Source organism: Polistes canadensis, unplaced genomic scaffold (assembly GCF_001313835.1).
Source record: "Polistes canadensis isolate GaletaPanama2010 unplaced genomic scaffold, ASM131383v1 scaffold_30, whole genome shotgun sequence".
In the NCBI taxonomy this organism is placed as follows: Eukaryota; Metazoa; Arthropoda; class Insecta; order Hymenoptera; family Vespidae; genus Polistes; species Polistes canadensis.
The window spans coordinates 324,206-339,360 of NW_014569577.1; the positions used below are offsets into that span (position 1 = coordinate 324,206).

Sequence of the window (15,155 nt, forward strand, 5' to 3'; positions counted from 1 at the left end):
TAAAATCATGTTATGAATTTAACTGTTTCTTATTGCATTTTTGTTATTTGCTCGTTTCATTGAACATATATACCCAACGTATATGCTTAAACGAATAATTTTTTGCAAAAAGGATATTCATTGTATCGTTATAATTGCTTGGTATAGAATGAAAATTGATTCTTGAGAAAACCAAAGTTTGTAAACTGTACTCAAAGTACAACATTTGATTAATTTAATATAATACAATTACAAAGATGATAATACGAATTAAATGAAAAGAAGTTTTAATTTTGTTAAGTTCTTAAGTTCGCAATATATTTTGAATGTATTTCTTGATGGTCGTGTATAATTTCATATGGTGCATTAATTAGATTATCATATATATATTGGAAATAATTAAGAATTTCTATAAAAAAAAAGTAAGATATGGAACTTATTATTTATTTTAATGGAGGAAGTGAAAATTTATAATTATATATATTTTACAGTTCGTCTCTCTATAATTATAAGAATAAATCGTGCTTTAATAACACAATGTATAATAAGAACGCATACATAACATTAACGTATAAAGTGGAAAGCAATAATGTGATGAAACATAATCTACATCTAAAAGAATTTATTTAATACATGCAAGGTGAGTCACTAAGTTACTATCATTTGGAATATTTTATTTATTTATAAATGCAAAGAGAATAGAACTTTATTTACTATTAGAAGAAGAAAGAAGGTAAATTAGAAAATCATTCAAAAGTTGTATCACGTATCGCGCGTATTAAATATTTATAAATTATTTTAAAAAGAAAGCTCTCTCAAAATGTTACAAATTTGTAAAGTTAAATACTGTGAGTAATCGGTCAACGAACATCGTCTTTGAGCGAATTATGTTTGTTAACCGATTACCCACTGTATAAACAAAAATAGATTCGTTCTCAATTTATGCAAATTTATTTTTTATTTATTTGCGTTATATGTGATCAATAATATAAAAAAAAATTCCTAACAGTAATAGTGACTTGTCTAGCACGATTTAATTAATAAAAGATAAAACTAATGTTTTAAATGCATGTTGTACTTTGACTAGAGAACTGATAACATTGATAATCGTCTGTTACGTGTAATCAACAAATGCTAGTCATAAATATCGCATTTTAAGTTGGATTTCAGTATTGTTTCTTAATAAATATCTATGCACAAACTTATATTTATTTTCAATTATTTTGTAAACACAATCCAAAAAAAATAAAAATAATCGTAGCTTGTGCAAAAAAAAAGAAAAATAGAAAGAAATTAAATAAATTTATAAAAATATTAGTTTGGTCATTATCTCAATAAGAGTAATTATTTTTAATTATGTCTTAAGGTATCATTAGATTGGACTATACAATATATGAATGTAAATGTGGGCTTCTCTAGTCTAATATATATATTTTGTCATCAAGTTCGATTGTTGTCAGGGTGAAATGCATAATAATTGCCTTTTTACGAATGGCAGTGTTAAATTTGTTAGGTAAAAGTAATACATTAAATATAAATTATATGTATTATATACATATATTATTATATATGATTTTTATTATTCTTATTACATTATAATTATTATTATTTATTATTGTTACTGTATAAGAAATAATAACAACATTGGCAATCAAATAACTTAAGTTACACAAATAAGTTATCATAAAATTTCTCAAACTGTAAAGTAGAATATTTTTATTAGTACAATATAACGGGGTATTTATTATTTTTTATATTATTGTATTATTTCATTTATTTAGATCGTTTTGACTAAATGTATAATATTTTATAAACAAATATTTAAAAAATTGTGACAACAAATTCGACACAATAATCGCAAGAAAAATAGTACGATGATAATTTGATGAAATTATAATATATTATATTGTAATTGAAGTATGTTATTAAAGGAATCCTGCTTTGATAAAATAAGGATTATGAGAAATCTCTATACGTACTGCATAAATTCTGTGTCAATATTAAAAAGATTAATTTTTCAATCTTACAGCTATTAACATGTTAATTTGTCTTTTTTTGATATTATAAACAGAAACGCACTTTAAACATAAAAAAAAACAAAAAATGGTATGTATTTCATTATCTCACATTTGTACCATAATGTCATCACGATGAAACAATAAAATATGATTTTCAAAATTATAACGTCATCTATATTTTATATAACAAATAAATAATAATAGTTACATTGAACATAAAAATATATGTCTTTCTTTAGATATGGTTATAAAATTTGTAATAATATTAAATTATAAAAGTAATTATATTCAATTGGAAAGCTTCATTCATGAAATAATATTTAATGTCTAATGAATAGACATAATAATAATCATTAAGTAGAGAATATCAATAATTATACTTCTATTAATAAAAACCTCTTCTGGATTAATTATCTCTTCCTAAAATAATTTTTATACCGCTATATACAGAAGATAGAAATAGGCAATGATCTGTTAAAATAAATATTACTGTATGAATTGAAACAGAAAACAATAAAAGTAGATATAAGCCACTTTTCTTTCGCATTAATTTTAGAATAAAAATTAGCATAACAATATAAACAATGTCGTATTAAGATGGAATTCCAAGAGTTTTTCTAACAAGTTTTTGCGCGATTCTCTCAAACTCTGATCTATCTTCTCTCCACATTTTGGCAGCATCAACATTTGCTCCGCTTTCATCATTGGGTTCAGCAAGCATACTCACTACGCTTAACAGTATTTTTTCTACGCTTTGAACTGGACTCCATCTTTCTGCGCTACTCTCGTATCCCATTGGATCGTCGCCGGGAGCATGTAAGATACTTATGCATACTCTTCCATCCGCATAAACTGTAGGTAAATAAAATATTAATGATAATTATGCACGTTAATTTAAAAAAACAAATTTATATTCAATATGAAAAGACATTAACTATTAGGGTGAAATATTTCACAAGTGAATTGCATTTTTGGTGGGCTGAGAGGATAATCTGACGGAAATATTAATTTAGCAGGAAATACGCCACCTTCGAAGCACGTTCCCTCTGGTCCTCTGCAAATATACTTAATATTATTTAAAAATCTTTTACTTTATGTATAAGATTTCTTTAATCTGTGAAATGAGTAACACGATATTTTAAAAGTATTAAATAATATTTGCAAATGTAAATACGTACGTAATCAATGCTTCCCATTCAAAAAAATTTTCTTCGCTCAGTGGGCCAGCAATTATACCTTCTGGTGGATTTAAGGTTAACTCTGGAAAGATATTTCAACAATATCATTGATTTTTATGTCTTATGTAGAATACTATAAATATGTAAGAAATATTTTGTATAATACAAGACGATACGATTCAAACAAGAAAACAATCACTTTCTTACGCTTATACTCTGCCATTAATCGTCTTAACGCAGATCCAGCCATTATTTTCACTATACCATTGACATATATTTTGTCCAACAGAACGCAAATAAAAACTCAAAGTACGATAGACTAACAAGCTCTGTAGAAGAAGGACGATCGAGATAGGCGTTCTCGTCAAATTGTATCGTTAAAAATGAGGAAACATTGGGTACGATAATTCTCCACGGTGGTGTTCGGGTGTTCAGATTTTAGTACGTGTGTGTGTTATTTTTTTGTGTGTTGTGTGTGGTACAACTATATATATTTGAAAAATCAGACCATGCGAATCGACGCGCTCTCTAGTGGCAATAGAAATCATCCTCTCATTGTGAATATTGTAGCCACATTTATAACACTGCGATCGTCCTCCTTGTATATAGGCTCCGTGTATCCTTGTATCGATAATCGTTTTTATGTTGATAACACTTGCTGTAGATGGCGCAACATGTCGCAAATTGAACTAGTTACAGTCATTCATTTCCATAGATTACAATGAATTTTAATTGTTTATAAAACGAAGCTATATACAAGGAGGAGGATGATCGAGATAGGAGTTTACGTCGAATTTGTGTTATTGAAAATGACTTATTATCGAGTACGATAATTATCCACGAGGGTGGCGGTGATGTTCTTAAGTTTAGATTTAAGTACGTGTGATTTTATAAATAAATAGTTCTCTTTGATGTTTTTGTTTTAATTACTGTTTTTAAAAATCAKAYYAWKCGAMTMGACGCGCTCTCTAGTGRCAATAGAAATCATCCTTTCATTGTGAATATTGTACCCACATTTATAACACGGCGATCATCCTCCTTGTATATAGGCTTCATGGTTTATAATAATAAAAATATGCACAAAAATATATTAAATAAATGAATAGTCGCGAAAATTAGAAAAAAATACATAGAATTCGTAATGTTATGGAAATCGCTTAATCAGTAAAATACATATTTAAATTTGACTTCGAAGTGATAACGCAACCTTTGAATTCCTTGGTGCTATTGTGTACATAAAGCAAAAGAAGGGTGAAATGGAGAGATTACTTGAAAACAAATAAATATGTAGTAGTATTATATTGCTAGCTAGGCTGAGAAAAAGATTAATTGTAAGAATATCACGGTGCGAAAGAGTATTTATTATGTGCATACGCGAATATTTTCTTAAAAATTAGCGTTGTTCTAATACATGTTATTTAAAGATTAAAACGGTGGGAAATGAAGTTTAATATGCTTTTACAAGTTTAAGATCAATTTTTAAAATTTTATTATTGAAATATATCATAATCTAGTTTATTATTTTATTCGACTCTGATGTATTTTTACAATGGTAGCATTATTCAGTTTCGTATTTAACCGCCTATGTACAACAAAAAAAACAAGATGGCTTTTAGCGCGGATTTAGTTCGTTTCGTAAAAATTTAATGAAAGAACACGGACATAGCCGAGAGTTCATATTTGTTTGAAGAAATGATTTTTCGTTGAAATGGTGATTGTATATGATTATCCCAAATTACAAATGATAATGCTTCGATTTATAGGAAAAATATCGTTATTTATAGCCGCTTTTAAATAGTTAAAGGAGGAAAGAGAGGATGGAGAAAGGGAGGAAGAAAGAGAGATAGAAATTATTGCACGACTATGTTTCGATCGTGATTTAAACTTTATTTTGCTCGAAAACTCATTACAAGTGAATCAACTTTCTTCCCTCGCAATATTATATTCGAGAGAATACTCGAGAGTGAACACAGTATTCGTTTAGCGAAGCATTTATTTCGAGCGGTCCAAATTGAATTCAAACGGCAGAACAAAAAAGTGCGCTTGCACGAAGAACTTTTTTCCGAAATATCCTTTTTATTTTTTTTTTTTTTTTTTTTTTTTTTTACTATTGATTAACGTAGTATTGCCGTAACATGATATTTCGAATAATTTTCATTGAAATTGGATTTTGAAATAATGAATAATCGATCGAGAGATTAAACAGCGAAGGATGCATAGATGGCGTTACCATTGTATATCGAACGATGATCGGAATCAGCGGGAAAAAAGAAGAGAGATTGAAAATAAGTTAGAATGGTTAAAAATGATTAAGAGAGTATGATTATAATGAATTAGTAGCATAGGATTTATTTTTTTTACAATAATGATCGAGATTACTTATACATTCTTCTACACGCATACATACACCGATACTAAACTTCGGGACGACCTCCTCTACGATTGGTCCGCTTCTATACTCGATTAAAATACGAATCTTTCATATCCATATTATTCGATCATTGTCATTCTTATATCGAATTCTAGATGCATTTTTCTACGATCGACACGAATATATACTTATCGATTTGAGGATTATATACAACATTTACAAATTCTTCGGGACACCCAATTGTATCCGACTTCGTAGTTCATCAATAATGTAATAAAGAAGTCGAATAAAAGAAACCTATCCCACGACTAACTTTCTGGTAAGAGGACTGTCAAATCTGACGTTTGTATTCTTCCTTCGACCATATCGATCGGCGTATCGGGCGTGTCCGGCACTACCAATGATTCGCTTTGATAATTCATCGAATTTTGACAAACTTCTCGTTCGATGTCGTACGAATTAGTTGTCATTTTTTCTTCAATCGAAGTCAAATTGGTGGGAATAGTTCTTCCCGATAGAATAAAGGAGATTCTTCGCCATCTTCCGAGATTCCTCTCGCCCTCCTGGCACTCGACACGAGAAAGGAGCGTTCTCTTATTTTCTTTTTTCTCCAATTCTTCCTTTTCCATTTCTTTTCTCCTTTTCTCTCGTCTCTTTTCACACCTACTTCTTCTCCTCTTACCTTCCACCTCCTCGATCTCGTTCAAGCTCTGCTTTTCCGAACGATCGACCGCTCGAGTACCGTCTTTTTCTAGAAGACGTAGAATCCTGGAGATACAGGTACTCGCCCGCAAGGACTCCTCGTCGTTCCTCTTACCACGCGGCGAAACGATGCTTTTCATAGCCTCGACTATACGCTTTTTGATGTCCGAAATGTTCATCGATTGTATTCTACCATCATTCGACGTTGCATGCTCCTTCGACAAAGATTCATCCTTTCTCGCTACATCCTCTCGAATTTCTTGACCTATTGGAAGGATTTTCATAAGCGGTACTCGCCGTTTACTTAATAGCCTCGTCACCACGCACTGGAATACAATGAAAATTACAAAATTATAGATTTCAAGGCTCGTTCAAGTTTAGCTTAATTTTGTTCAATTATTCTTTTTGACAGGTCTTACCAGTATGGATAACAGAAAGAGAATCATCAAGGCGACTATGTACCAACGATCAGTGATCCATCGTTGAAAGTTAGCAAGACTCGCATCGGATAGAAGGAGTCTTCTCAAGGTAGCCAAGGGTCCACTCGGATCAACCTATGCATGTAAAAGGAGATAACTTGTATAATATGACGTAAGTCATGCGTCTTAAAGGTAAGTTAAATAAATCTATACATTTTTTCTCTCTTTCTTATATTTTGTATTTTTATAATCGATAAAAAAGAGGGGAATGTACCTCTCGGCATCTTTGAAAAACGTCGCAGTAACCATTGTAGTCGTTGCAAGGTGTGCCAGGCTTTGAAAGCATGTCCGGTATATCGTAAGGGGCTGAATTCCAAGCAAAGGACGATCTGCAAAGAGCGAGAAAAGAATTTACTTTTTTAAAGCTTCCTCTCACTCTTTTGATCGAAGGAAGTGTTTGTACACGCCCGACTTCAATTTAACTTTTTTTTACACGCCCGAGAAAAACGCTTTCCCGTTTTCCATCTGTAGGTATATATATCTATATATATTTCAACCGTTTCATCTTCGTCGTCGTAATCGTCTCTTTCACAGCTTGTGACTATTTAACGTTTAAATATTTTTCTGCGTTGCTCAAGTTACTTAATTTTACTTGACTCGAGTAGTTGATATTACTGTAACGAGACTTCCGGGTTTTAATTTAAATTACATATATTTTTGTTAGGATACTATTAATATATATTTTGTTAGCTATTAGTATTTTGTATCGAAATAAATAATACTTTATATTCGCAGCATTTTCTACTAAAAAATATTATTCGATCTAAAGATAAACGTGCGCGCGTGTATATAATAATGAAACATTTTAATCTCGTTTAAGCTCCAATTACGATTATATTTTAATTCCGAGAGAATGAAAAATGTACCAGGTGAAAGGAAATAATTTCATTTGAAATAACCGAGATAATGGAAATAAGAAATCGTTTTAGCTTACAATTAGTTTAACATCGTTAAAAATTGAAAGATATAACTTGATAAATTTTCAAGGACAATCGTATTCTCGTTTCTTTTATTAACAAGATTAACATGAACGAGAAGTTCTCGAAGTAGAAACTATCGACAAGATAGTACTACTGTGTATAGCGATGATCTCTCTTACAAGCATGGTTGATCCTCTCCCGGTAATTTACAGCAGAGTTCACAGCTCTTGGTTGGTGGATCCTCTGGTCCTGCAATACATTGACAGGATTCCAAACCGTAAGCCAGGCAAATGCTGCCTGTGCATTCCTGAAAGCAATACGAAAATCCGATAAACTCCCACCATTGCTTTACAATTATCGCTCTGTTCAAAAGGACAATGATTCATGGGAGATACTAAATGTGACGAGAGTAGTAGACAGTTAAATATATAGTTTATGGGCTAGAAATGACGAAAGAGGATATTTCAAACGTATGAACATTCTCCTCGTTTATAATACATACGTAGGATTTCGTGCTTTGTTCTATTTGCCATCTTCTCATTGACGTTATCGTTCTATCTAACTACAAAGATATAGATAATACTGTAGCAATTAAATGATAAAAACACCTTCATTTATTGTAATATTTCTTCAAGCACGCAATATTTCATTATCATACAGATATATCTAATTTTTGTTATCATTTTCAATCTTACCATGGAGAAATTTCTTTCGATGTAAAATAATATCATCTTTCCTGATATTTTGGAGTTAGAACAAATTTACTTAGAGACTGGTAAACAAATTGCAAAGAAAGCTTATCCGATTGAACAGCAGGACGTATTGGTAATTAAATGGTCCTTGTTTGAATCGAAAAGAGAAGTACAGAGAAAGTGAAAGAGAGGTAGAGAGAGAGAGAGAGAGAGAGAGAGAGAGAGAGAGAGAGAGAGAGAGAGAAACAGATACGAGCTGGCAAATGAGCATGTTACTACATTGTCGTAGGTAGTTGGGATATAGGAAAATCTAGCTTACTATTTGTTTTTCGTCGAGGAGAAAGAGAGAATAGGTACTTCGGGTAACGAGGATCAGATACATTCGATTCTATTCAGCCGAGTGGAAACATTGGTACGCGAAGAGGCAAGTCGACTGTTGAGGAGGAGGAAAAGGAAGGTGGAGGAGGAGGAGGAGGAGAAGGGAAAAGGGTAGAGGGCTTTTCTCTCGTATGTACGAGCCGTGGAAATCGATATTCCCGAAATAGTCGGTTTCTAATTTGCAAGTACAATAACGTCGGTTGGTCGGTTGGTCGAAAGAGGAGACGAGAGAAGTGGAGAGGCGATGGATGCTAACAGAGAGAGTGTGAGAGAGAGTGTGAGAGAGGGAGAGAAGTCAGCTGCCGCGCTACGTCCCCGAAAGTTTGCAATTTGCTTTGGTGTTTCCGCACCGTCGGCAACAATGAGACGTCGACGTCGCATCCTCGACTCCACACCGAATTCGACGTTCTCTGAATCGAACGGGAAAGGAACGTTTCTATGTTCGTGTCAAGAATAAAATTGTATTTCTTTATATTTCAGATTATTTATATGGTTTTTTTTTTTCTCTAAATTGGATTTTAATTATACATTTGAAATTTATTTTACGATTATGTTGAACGGAACTTAATGAGTTTTGTTTGTTTCAAGAATAACAAAAGTTCTTTATGCATATAGTACGTATATGAGATGCAGGTATATATATATATACATATATATAGTCAATGACTACTCAAAGTCCTAGAACTGATCTTTATTAAAGTCACGTAGAGTCGATAAGGTGGCCTCGATGCAACTCGAACGATCTCGCCCTACGGAAATTCGTAACTCTGTACGTTCCTGGCGCGAGTGCTGTTGTAATGGCGATTGTTTCTCGACCTGTAGGTACGGCCAAACTTTCCCCTTCTGCGATTCGTGCCGAGAAGTTACACGGAAGCAGTTCGAGCGTTAGATTTTATCGCGCTCGTTCCACCACCGAGGCCCTTATTTGTTCCGTTAGTTAAAACGAAATAATCGCTCGGATATCTTGATTCCGTTACTCCCCTTTTCAGTTTTTTTTCTTCCTTCTTTTAATCCGTTCCCTTCTCACGATAAGATCTCTTCTCCTCTATTTTCTTTTTTCTTTCTCTCGCTCACATTTATTTTTACCGAATTCATTAACATTTTATAAAACACGTAAATTTAATAATAATCCCGGGAATAAATTGATGGAAAATTAGGACGTTATATATTTTTCATTGAAATTTTATATTTAAAGTTCTTATTATAAAATGTTTTATTAATATGACGTTTTTTCAAGATTTACTGAATTATGGTATAGAAATATATCCAATCGATATTATTTTTACTTCTTAAAAATGATCTAACCGATCTTTACATTCATTTTTCTTCATTTATCATATGCTGGTCTTATTCAGCCAACTCCTCTTTCCCTCTAGGTTCTATTAGCACCGTAATTCACACGCCGTATACTTGCTATTATGACTACTACGAACGTACGATCACGGAAATGCTAGACAGAGCTCAATGAATAAGTTACTAGCTAAGGAAGCGGCTCTGCCGGGAATCGTAAATTCGACGCGCCGCAGCAATTCCGTAAGTGCGGTGCATTCTCGTTGAGATAGTCGTGAAGAACGTTCATAAAAATCGTCCCTTATCATGAATATTATTTTTTATGCAGTTGAACGAACGTCGCAACGGAACAATGAAATGATCTCTATGCTAGTATAAGGGGAATTCGATAATTGAATTAAATTGCAGTCTACCTATGACAATAAATCATTCAATCTTATTTTACAATATAACTTCGTATTTGTCGAATAAAAATGAAAGGAAACAACAAATTAATGACAGCGTTCGTACAGGAATATATTCGTGCACACTTTGTAGATTTAAAACACAATCAATATTTTCTTGTAATACAATAATTTCACATTTTTATACGCGGAAACATATTTTAGGATTATTCTCCAACAATAAAATATTCTTTTGTAATCAAATTGATATCAATTGTGAAAAGTTAGTCATAAAATAGGTTTCTGTGTATAAAAATTGTGAAATTTAGCATTACAAGCAAATATGAATTATTTGAAATTTTAAAACGAGAACGGATACGAATACTCCTGTGATTCACTGCATATATTAAAAATTGATCCAATTGGAAAAGGTAGAAATTATTTGAACAAGGAATGATCGTTTAAATGTTATCATTTATATCTGCACTGATTTGATATTTATTCATCTTTCGTTTACACGTCTGATTGTGAGGAGAGAAACAAATATGTGCTTTTGTTTCAACTATGGATTGGTTTATTCGTATTCGAGGTCGTGTTGTGTTAATCGAGGAATACATATATACATCACGTCTAACGAAGTGACCACGACCTCGAGGGAAAGCAGACGTCAAAGCGATAATCACCGTCGATATTTCTATACCTGAAATATTCGCATGCCAATATAATGGCGTACATATATGGTATGTGCACAACGAAACGGTCGATGTATGAATTAATTATTATATTAATAGCGACCGGCTATTCTACCATACGCGTATTCAATCCACGATCAAGAGAAAGAGAGAAAGAGAGAACAAAAGCTTCATAGGCGTGTAATTAATGCCCTGTGCGTTCTATTACTATCAACTCCATAGCTCTGTTTTCATGTGTATTTCATTTCTATTAATATTCTTTTACCAATACCCCTGGCCTATTTCGTTGGTATTTCGAGCATTATTATCTATGATAGCGATAAAGCGAACAAACTTCATTCGTTCATTCATTCATTCGAAACGAATGAGAGGTATAACCTGACAAATTCGGGATTAACTTTGGCTATCGTAATTTCACGACGAGAAACATGTTCTCTACATTTCCATTTTCCCATATATTCGAAAAAAAAATGTCCAAACTCTGACGCGTCCCTTCCTTTCGTGTGTTATTTGATGAAAATTCTGTTGAAGAATATGCGTTCGATTTACGCGATACGATGTCGAGTAAAATTTACTCCTATTGTGAATATTTAATTACATTAGAAAAAAAAAAAAAAAACTCGTGAAAAATCATTGAAGAGAGAATACTCGATAAATAAAAACGAGATGGCAATAGACGAGTAGAACGTCAGTTAGCTAGCGACAGTTTTCCAATTTTTGTTCAAAATCGATCGATGGATCATTCAGGGAAGTTTCACAGACGGAATCTCTCTACCGGTCCAGATGGGATTTGACAAAGGCAGGAATCGTCTGCGTTCATAAATTCGTGGTTGTAGATCAATACTAGGTAACGCGGAGCTAGATGGTGGTGGTGGGTGTTTGTGTTTCTGTATAGGAGTAAGCGAATATACGTGTATGCTTGCACACATAAAGGAGAAATAGAGTAGTATGCAAGTAGAGTGGAGTAGTGAAGTAGCCAAGTGGTGTGCGAGGTTGTATTCTCTCGTCTCGATGGTTGGAGAATGCTCGAAAGGAGTCTGTGTGACTCTACACAGCATGCATGTCAGTATCTAAACGTGTGTATGTGTATGAAAGTGGAGAGAGACGGAGATAGAATCGTGTATTCTCACCCCCATGTAACAGACGAACTCCTCGTTGCATATGGTCTTGTTGGGTTTGTTGATGGATGGCGGACACTGGGGACCTCGGCCGTCGCAAAAGCTCGCGTCCCTGCATCCGTTGTCGTCCCTGCACTTGTCCCCGCTGCGTAAAGTACAAGCCGACGTGCAGCACGGCCCCTGCAACAGAGATACGACGATGAGAGAGATAGAGAGAGAGAGAGAGGGACTATGAGATCAGTATGGTCTCTGTGGGAATCCGTTAATGGTGTTCGAAGCAAGATGCGATCATGTTATTGGTTGACTCGCGTGTCGATCATGGAAAAACATTCGAGCGAATTTATGCCTGAAGCTTTTCGTTATCTCTACGTTTGATATGTAACTACATACGTACAACATAGACATTATAATTAATTTAGAGATATTTACTTTTCGTGTACAGGTGAATGTTTTGATTAGGAAAGTAGGAAATTTAGATAGTTCGTCGAAATATTTGATTACGACGTTTGCATACGAAATGGTAAACTTTCGGAATAGAAAATAGTAAGAAGTCCGTTTGATGTCTATATACATACTTCGAGTGAAATATTTTGACGTTTCCATCGTGAACGATTATTCTTTTTCCAAGTTTATCTACAAATAGGAAACCGTACATACGCGTATGATTCATATTCAAATTTTCTTTTGGCTGAACCTTCATTGCGCTCATGTGAAATACGCTGGAACATCACGAGCATCGCTTTTTTACTCGACAAAGCTCTGTGAAACTTTGTTAATGAGAGCAAACAGAAAATTCGGATTTGAAAAGGACGCTTTCAAAGAAGTCTACTGTGGTTGGACTAATTATGAGTTTGAGAATGTTACATAGGAGTTTTTATTATATAACGATCTCTCATACACATTCACCGTGCACAAACCTCTTAAACCTCTCCACGTTAGGTTGGCGAAATGTTGAAGGAAGGGAGGAGGAAGAGTGTTAGATGTTACGGAACTCTGATAAATATTGATTTATAGATATAAATAGATATCAGTAAAAAAAAAAAAGTAAAGTAAAGTAGTATAAATGTATCGTTACATTCGACGTGATTTTTTCACGGCTAAGCTCGTGCACACAATTTTGAATGTCAAATGTCGTTCGAATTTCCTGTATAAAAATCAAGTCGATTTAGCGTGGTACCCACTGGTAACATCGTAGGAATGGAAAGAGAGAAGATCCTCGTAGGAAATCGAAAAGTACATAGGAGAATTCGTGGGTCAAATCGAAGTTCGATATCTATGTGTAAAGAGCGAAGAAATAAGCGGCTACGGTCCGAGCTTTTTCCATCAACTCGTAAAATGTCCGTAGGTGTATGTAAAACATGGATACATTTACACACAGACGTTCACATATGAATATATACATAAGAGAGTTTGACCCACGGCTAGTGGGAGTATTCGGAAGCGAGAATGGAATAAAGAACGCGACTCCGCCTTCGTCGTAGTCGTATTCCAACTTCCAACCGGTCTCAATTTCGTTCTCACACTGGACGGAACGCAATAACATGAGATGGTGGGACGAATCAATTTATCGAATTTCAATACAGGAGACAGTGTGGTGTATATGGGGGTCATAAGGAGAGTACATGCGGTAGAACGATATAGCAGAAACGTTCGAGTCCGTCATTCGTGGATCGTCAATCCCGGGAATTCCTGAAATAAGTCGATCAGTTAATTTCGTGTTCCTGGAATTTACTCGATAATCTCGCGACGCAAATAAAAATGCACAAATATTTTACCTACGATTCAAATTTTCTTTTTTTTTATCTTTCTTCGTTTCAAATGCTAATAGATACATTAGAAATATTCAATCGTGAATTATTTGGAAGAGAAGATGACGGAGTGAAAATATTCGAATAATATTTCTATTTACTTTTGGAATGGAAATGTGTCGATCGTATTTTTAATTAATTTAAGAATTATCGGAATTTTTTAACTTTATCTATTCACTTCTATTTTTTCGTTATTTACAATAAGTATCGTTTTTCGTTAATCAATAAGATACGCGAGATAGATTTTAGATATATAGGCCGAGAAAAGTATGAAAGATTGTTACAAAAAATTAATAAAAAAGAAAAGAAGAAAACAAAAGGTAAAAAAGGGATAGAAAAGTTAGGCAAGTCGTAGATCGTGAAGCGTAACTGGCGAAATATAAAGCACCTCGCGCCCCTTTTTCCGGCATTCTTTCAGCCATGTTTTCAGCCAGAGGAGAGAATGCAGAGGAAAGAATCGTTTCTTCTTCTTTTCTCTTTCTCTGTTTCTTTAGCGAAAGAAGGCTGTCTCGAAAGAAGGAACCCGTTCATTCGTCTACGTCTTTGCGTTCCAACGGATCTCTGCGTGTTTTGCATCCGGCACTTTTCTTCAGACTCTCACGATGCACCTAATGCATCGAGTTCCTGCTCTCTTTCTCTCTATCTCTCTCTCTCTCTCTTTCGAGTTAGATTCGATTTTCTTTTCCTTTCTTCTTCTTATTCTTTCTTTTTCTTTTTTTTCTTTTTTTTGTCTTCGTCTGTCTCCGAGATCTTCTTTCATCTCGTTCCAACCAACGGATGTTTTCCTCTTGTTGGATTTTCCACATTTGTTTACTTCCCATTCTTCTATATATCCATTCTCCAATCGTATTTTCTTTCGTAGAAGAAGACGCGATCTTCTTCCGTGCCTCCTAAGAGGGAGTAGAAAACCGTCAAAATATTTTCTTCCCATTCGTTGAAAACGTCTCGACGCGTTTGTCTATTTCTCGTTAGATTCGTCTCTCTACGAATGGATCGGAACAAATCTGGAGTAGATGTAGAAGAAATATAAAATCTAAATTACTTGTCGGTGATTGGAAAATTCGTATAAATGAGCTACTGGTATTTCGTCCTTTCTTTTTCTGTTCTTTTTTTTTTCTCTCTCTCTCTCTCTCAAGATCTACATGCG

At 33.7% G+C, this 15,155-nt stretch overlaps 2 protein-coding genes across 4 annotated transcripts in view; both read right to left on the reverse strand.

Moving 5' to 3' along the window:
• Positions 1–2,407: 2,407 nt before the first annotated feature.
• LOC106784115 (ubiquitin-conjugating enzyme E2 G2) lies at positions 2,408–3,628 on the reverse strand. Of its 2 annotated transcripts, none has more exons than XM_014743266.1 (4): positions 3,383–3,628; positions 3,176–3,257; positions 3,026–3,051; positions 2,408–2,849 (listed from the first exon to the last, which is right to left on the reverse strand). In XM_014743266.1, the coding sequence occupies exons 1-4, from the start codon at positions 3,423–3,425 to the stop codon at positions 2,590–2,592; spliced, it is 411 nt and encodes a 136-aa protein (XP_014598752.1). In that variant the 5' UTR covers positions 3,426–3,628; the 3' UTR covers positions 2,408–2,589. The 2 variants fall into 2 exon arrangements, with proteins under 2 accessions (XP_014598752.1, XP_014598751.1); XM_014743265.1 differs by having other exon boundaries at positions 2,933–3,051; positions 3,383–3,621.
• Positions 3,629–5,285: 1,657 nt separating this feature from the next.
• LOC106784078 (disintegrin and metalloproteinase domain-containing protein 10-like) overlaps positions 5,286–15,155 on the reverse strand; it is a 129,281-nt gene continuing 119,411 nt past the window's right edge. For both annotated transcript variants that reach the window (XM_014743197.1, XM_014743198.1), the window contains 5 exons: positions 12,213–12,380; positions 7,827–7,954; positions 6,942–7,056; positions 6,668–6,802; positions 5,286–6,574 (listed from right to left, as the gene is read on the reverse strand). In XM_014743197.1, coding sequence (XP_014598683.1) covers positions 5,855–6,574; positions 6,668–6,802; positions 6,942–7,056; positions 7,827–7,954; positions 12,213–12,380 — 1,266 coding nt within the window. In that variant the 3' untranslated portion in view covers positions 5,286–5,854. The remainder of the gene's footprint in view (positions 6,575–6,667; positions 6,803–6,941; positions 7,057–7,826; positions 7,955–12,212; positions 12,381–15,155) is intronic.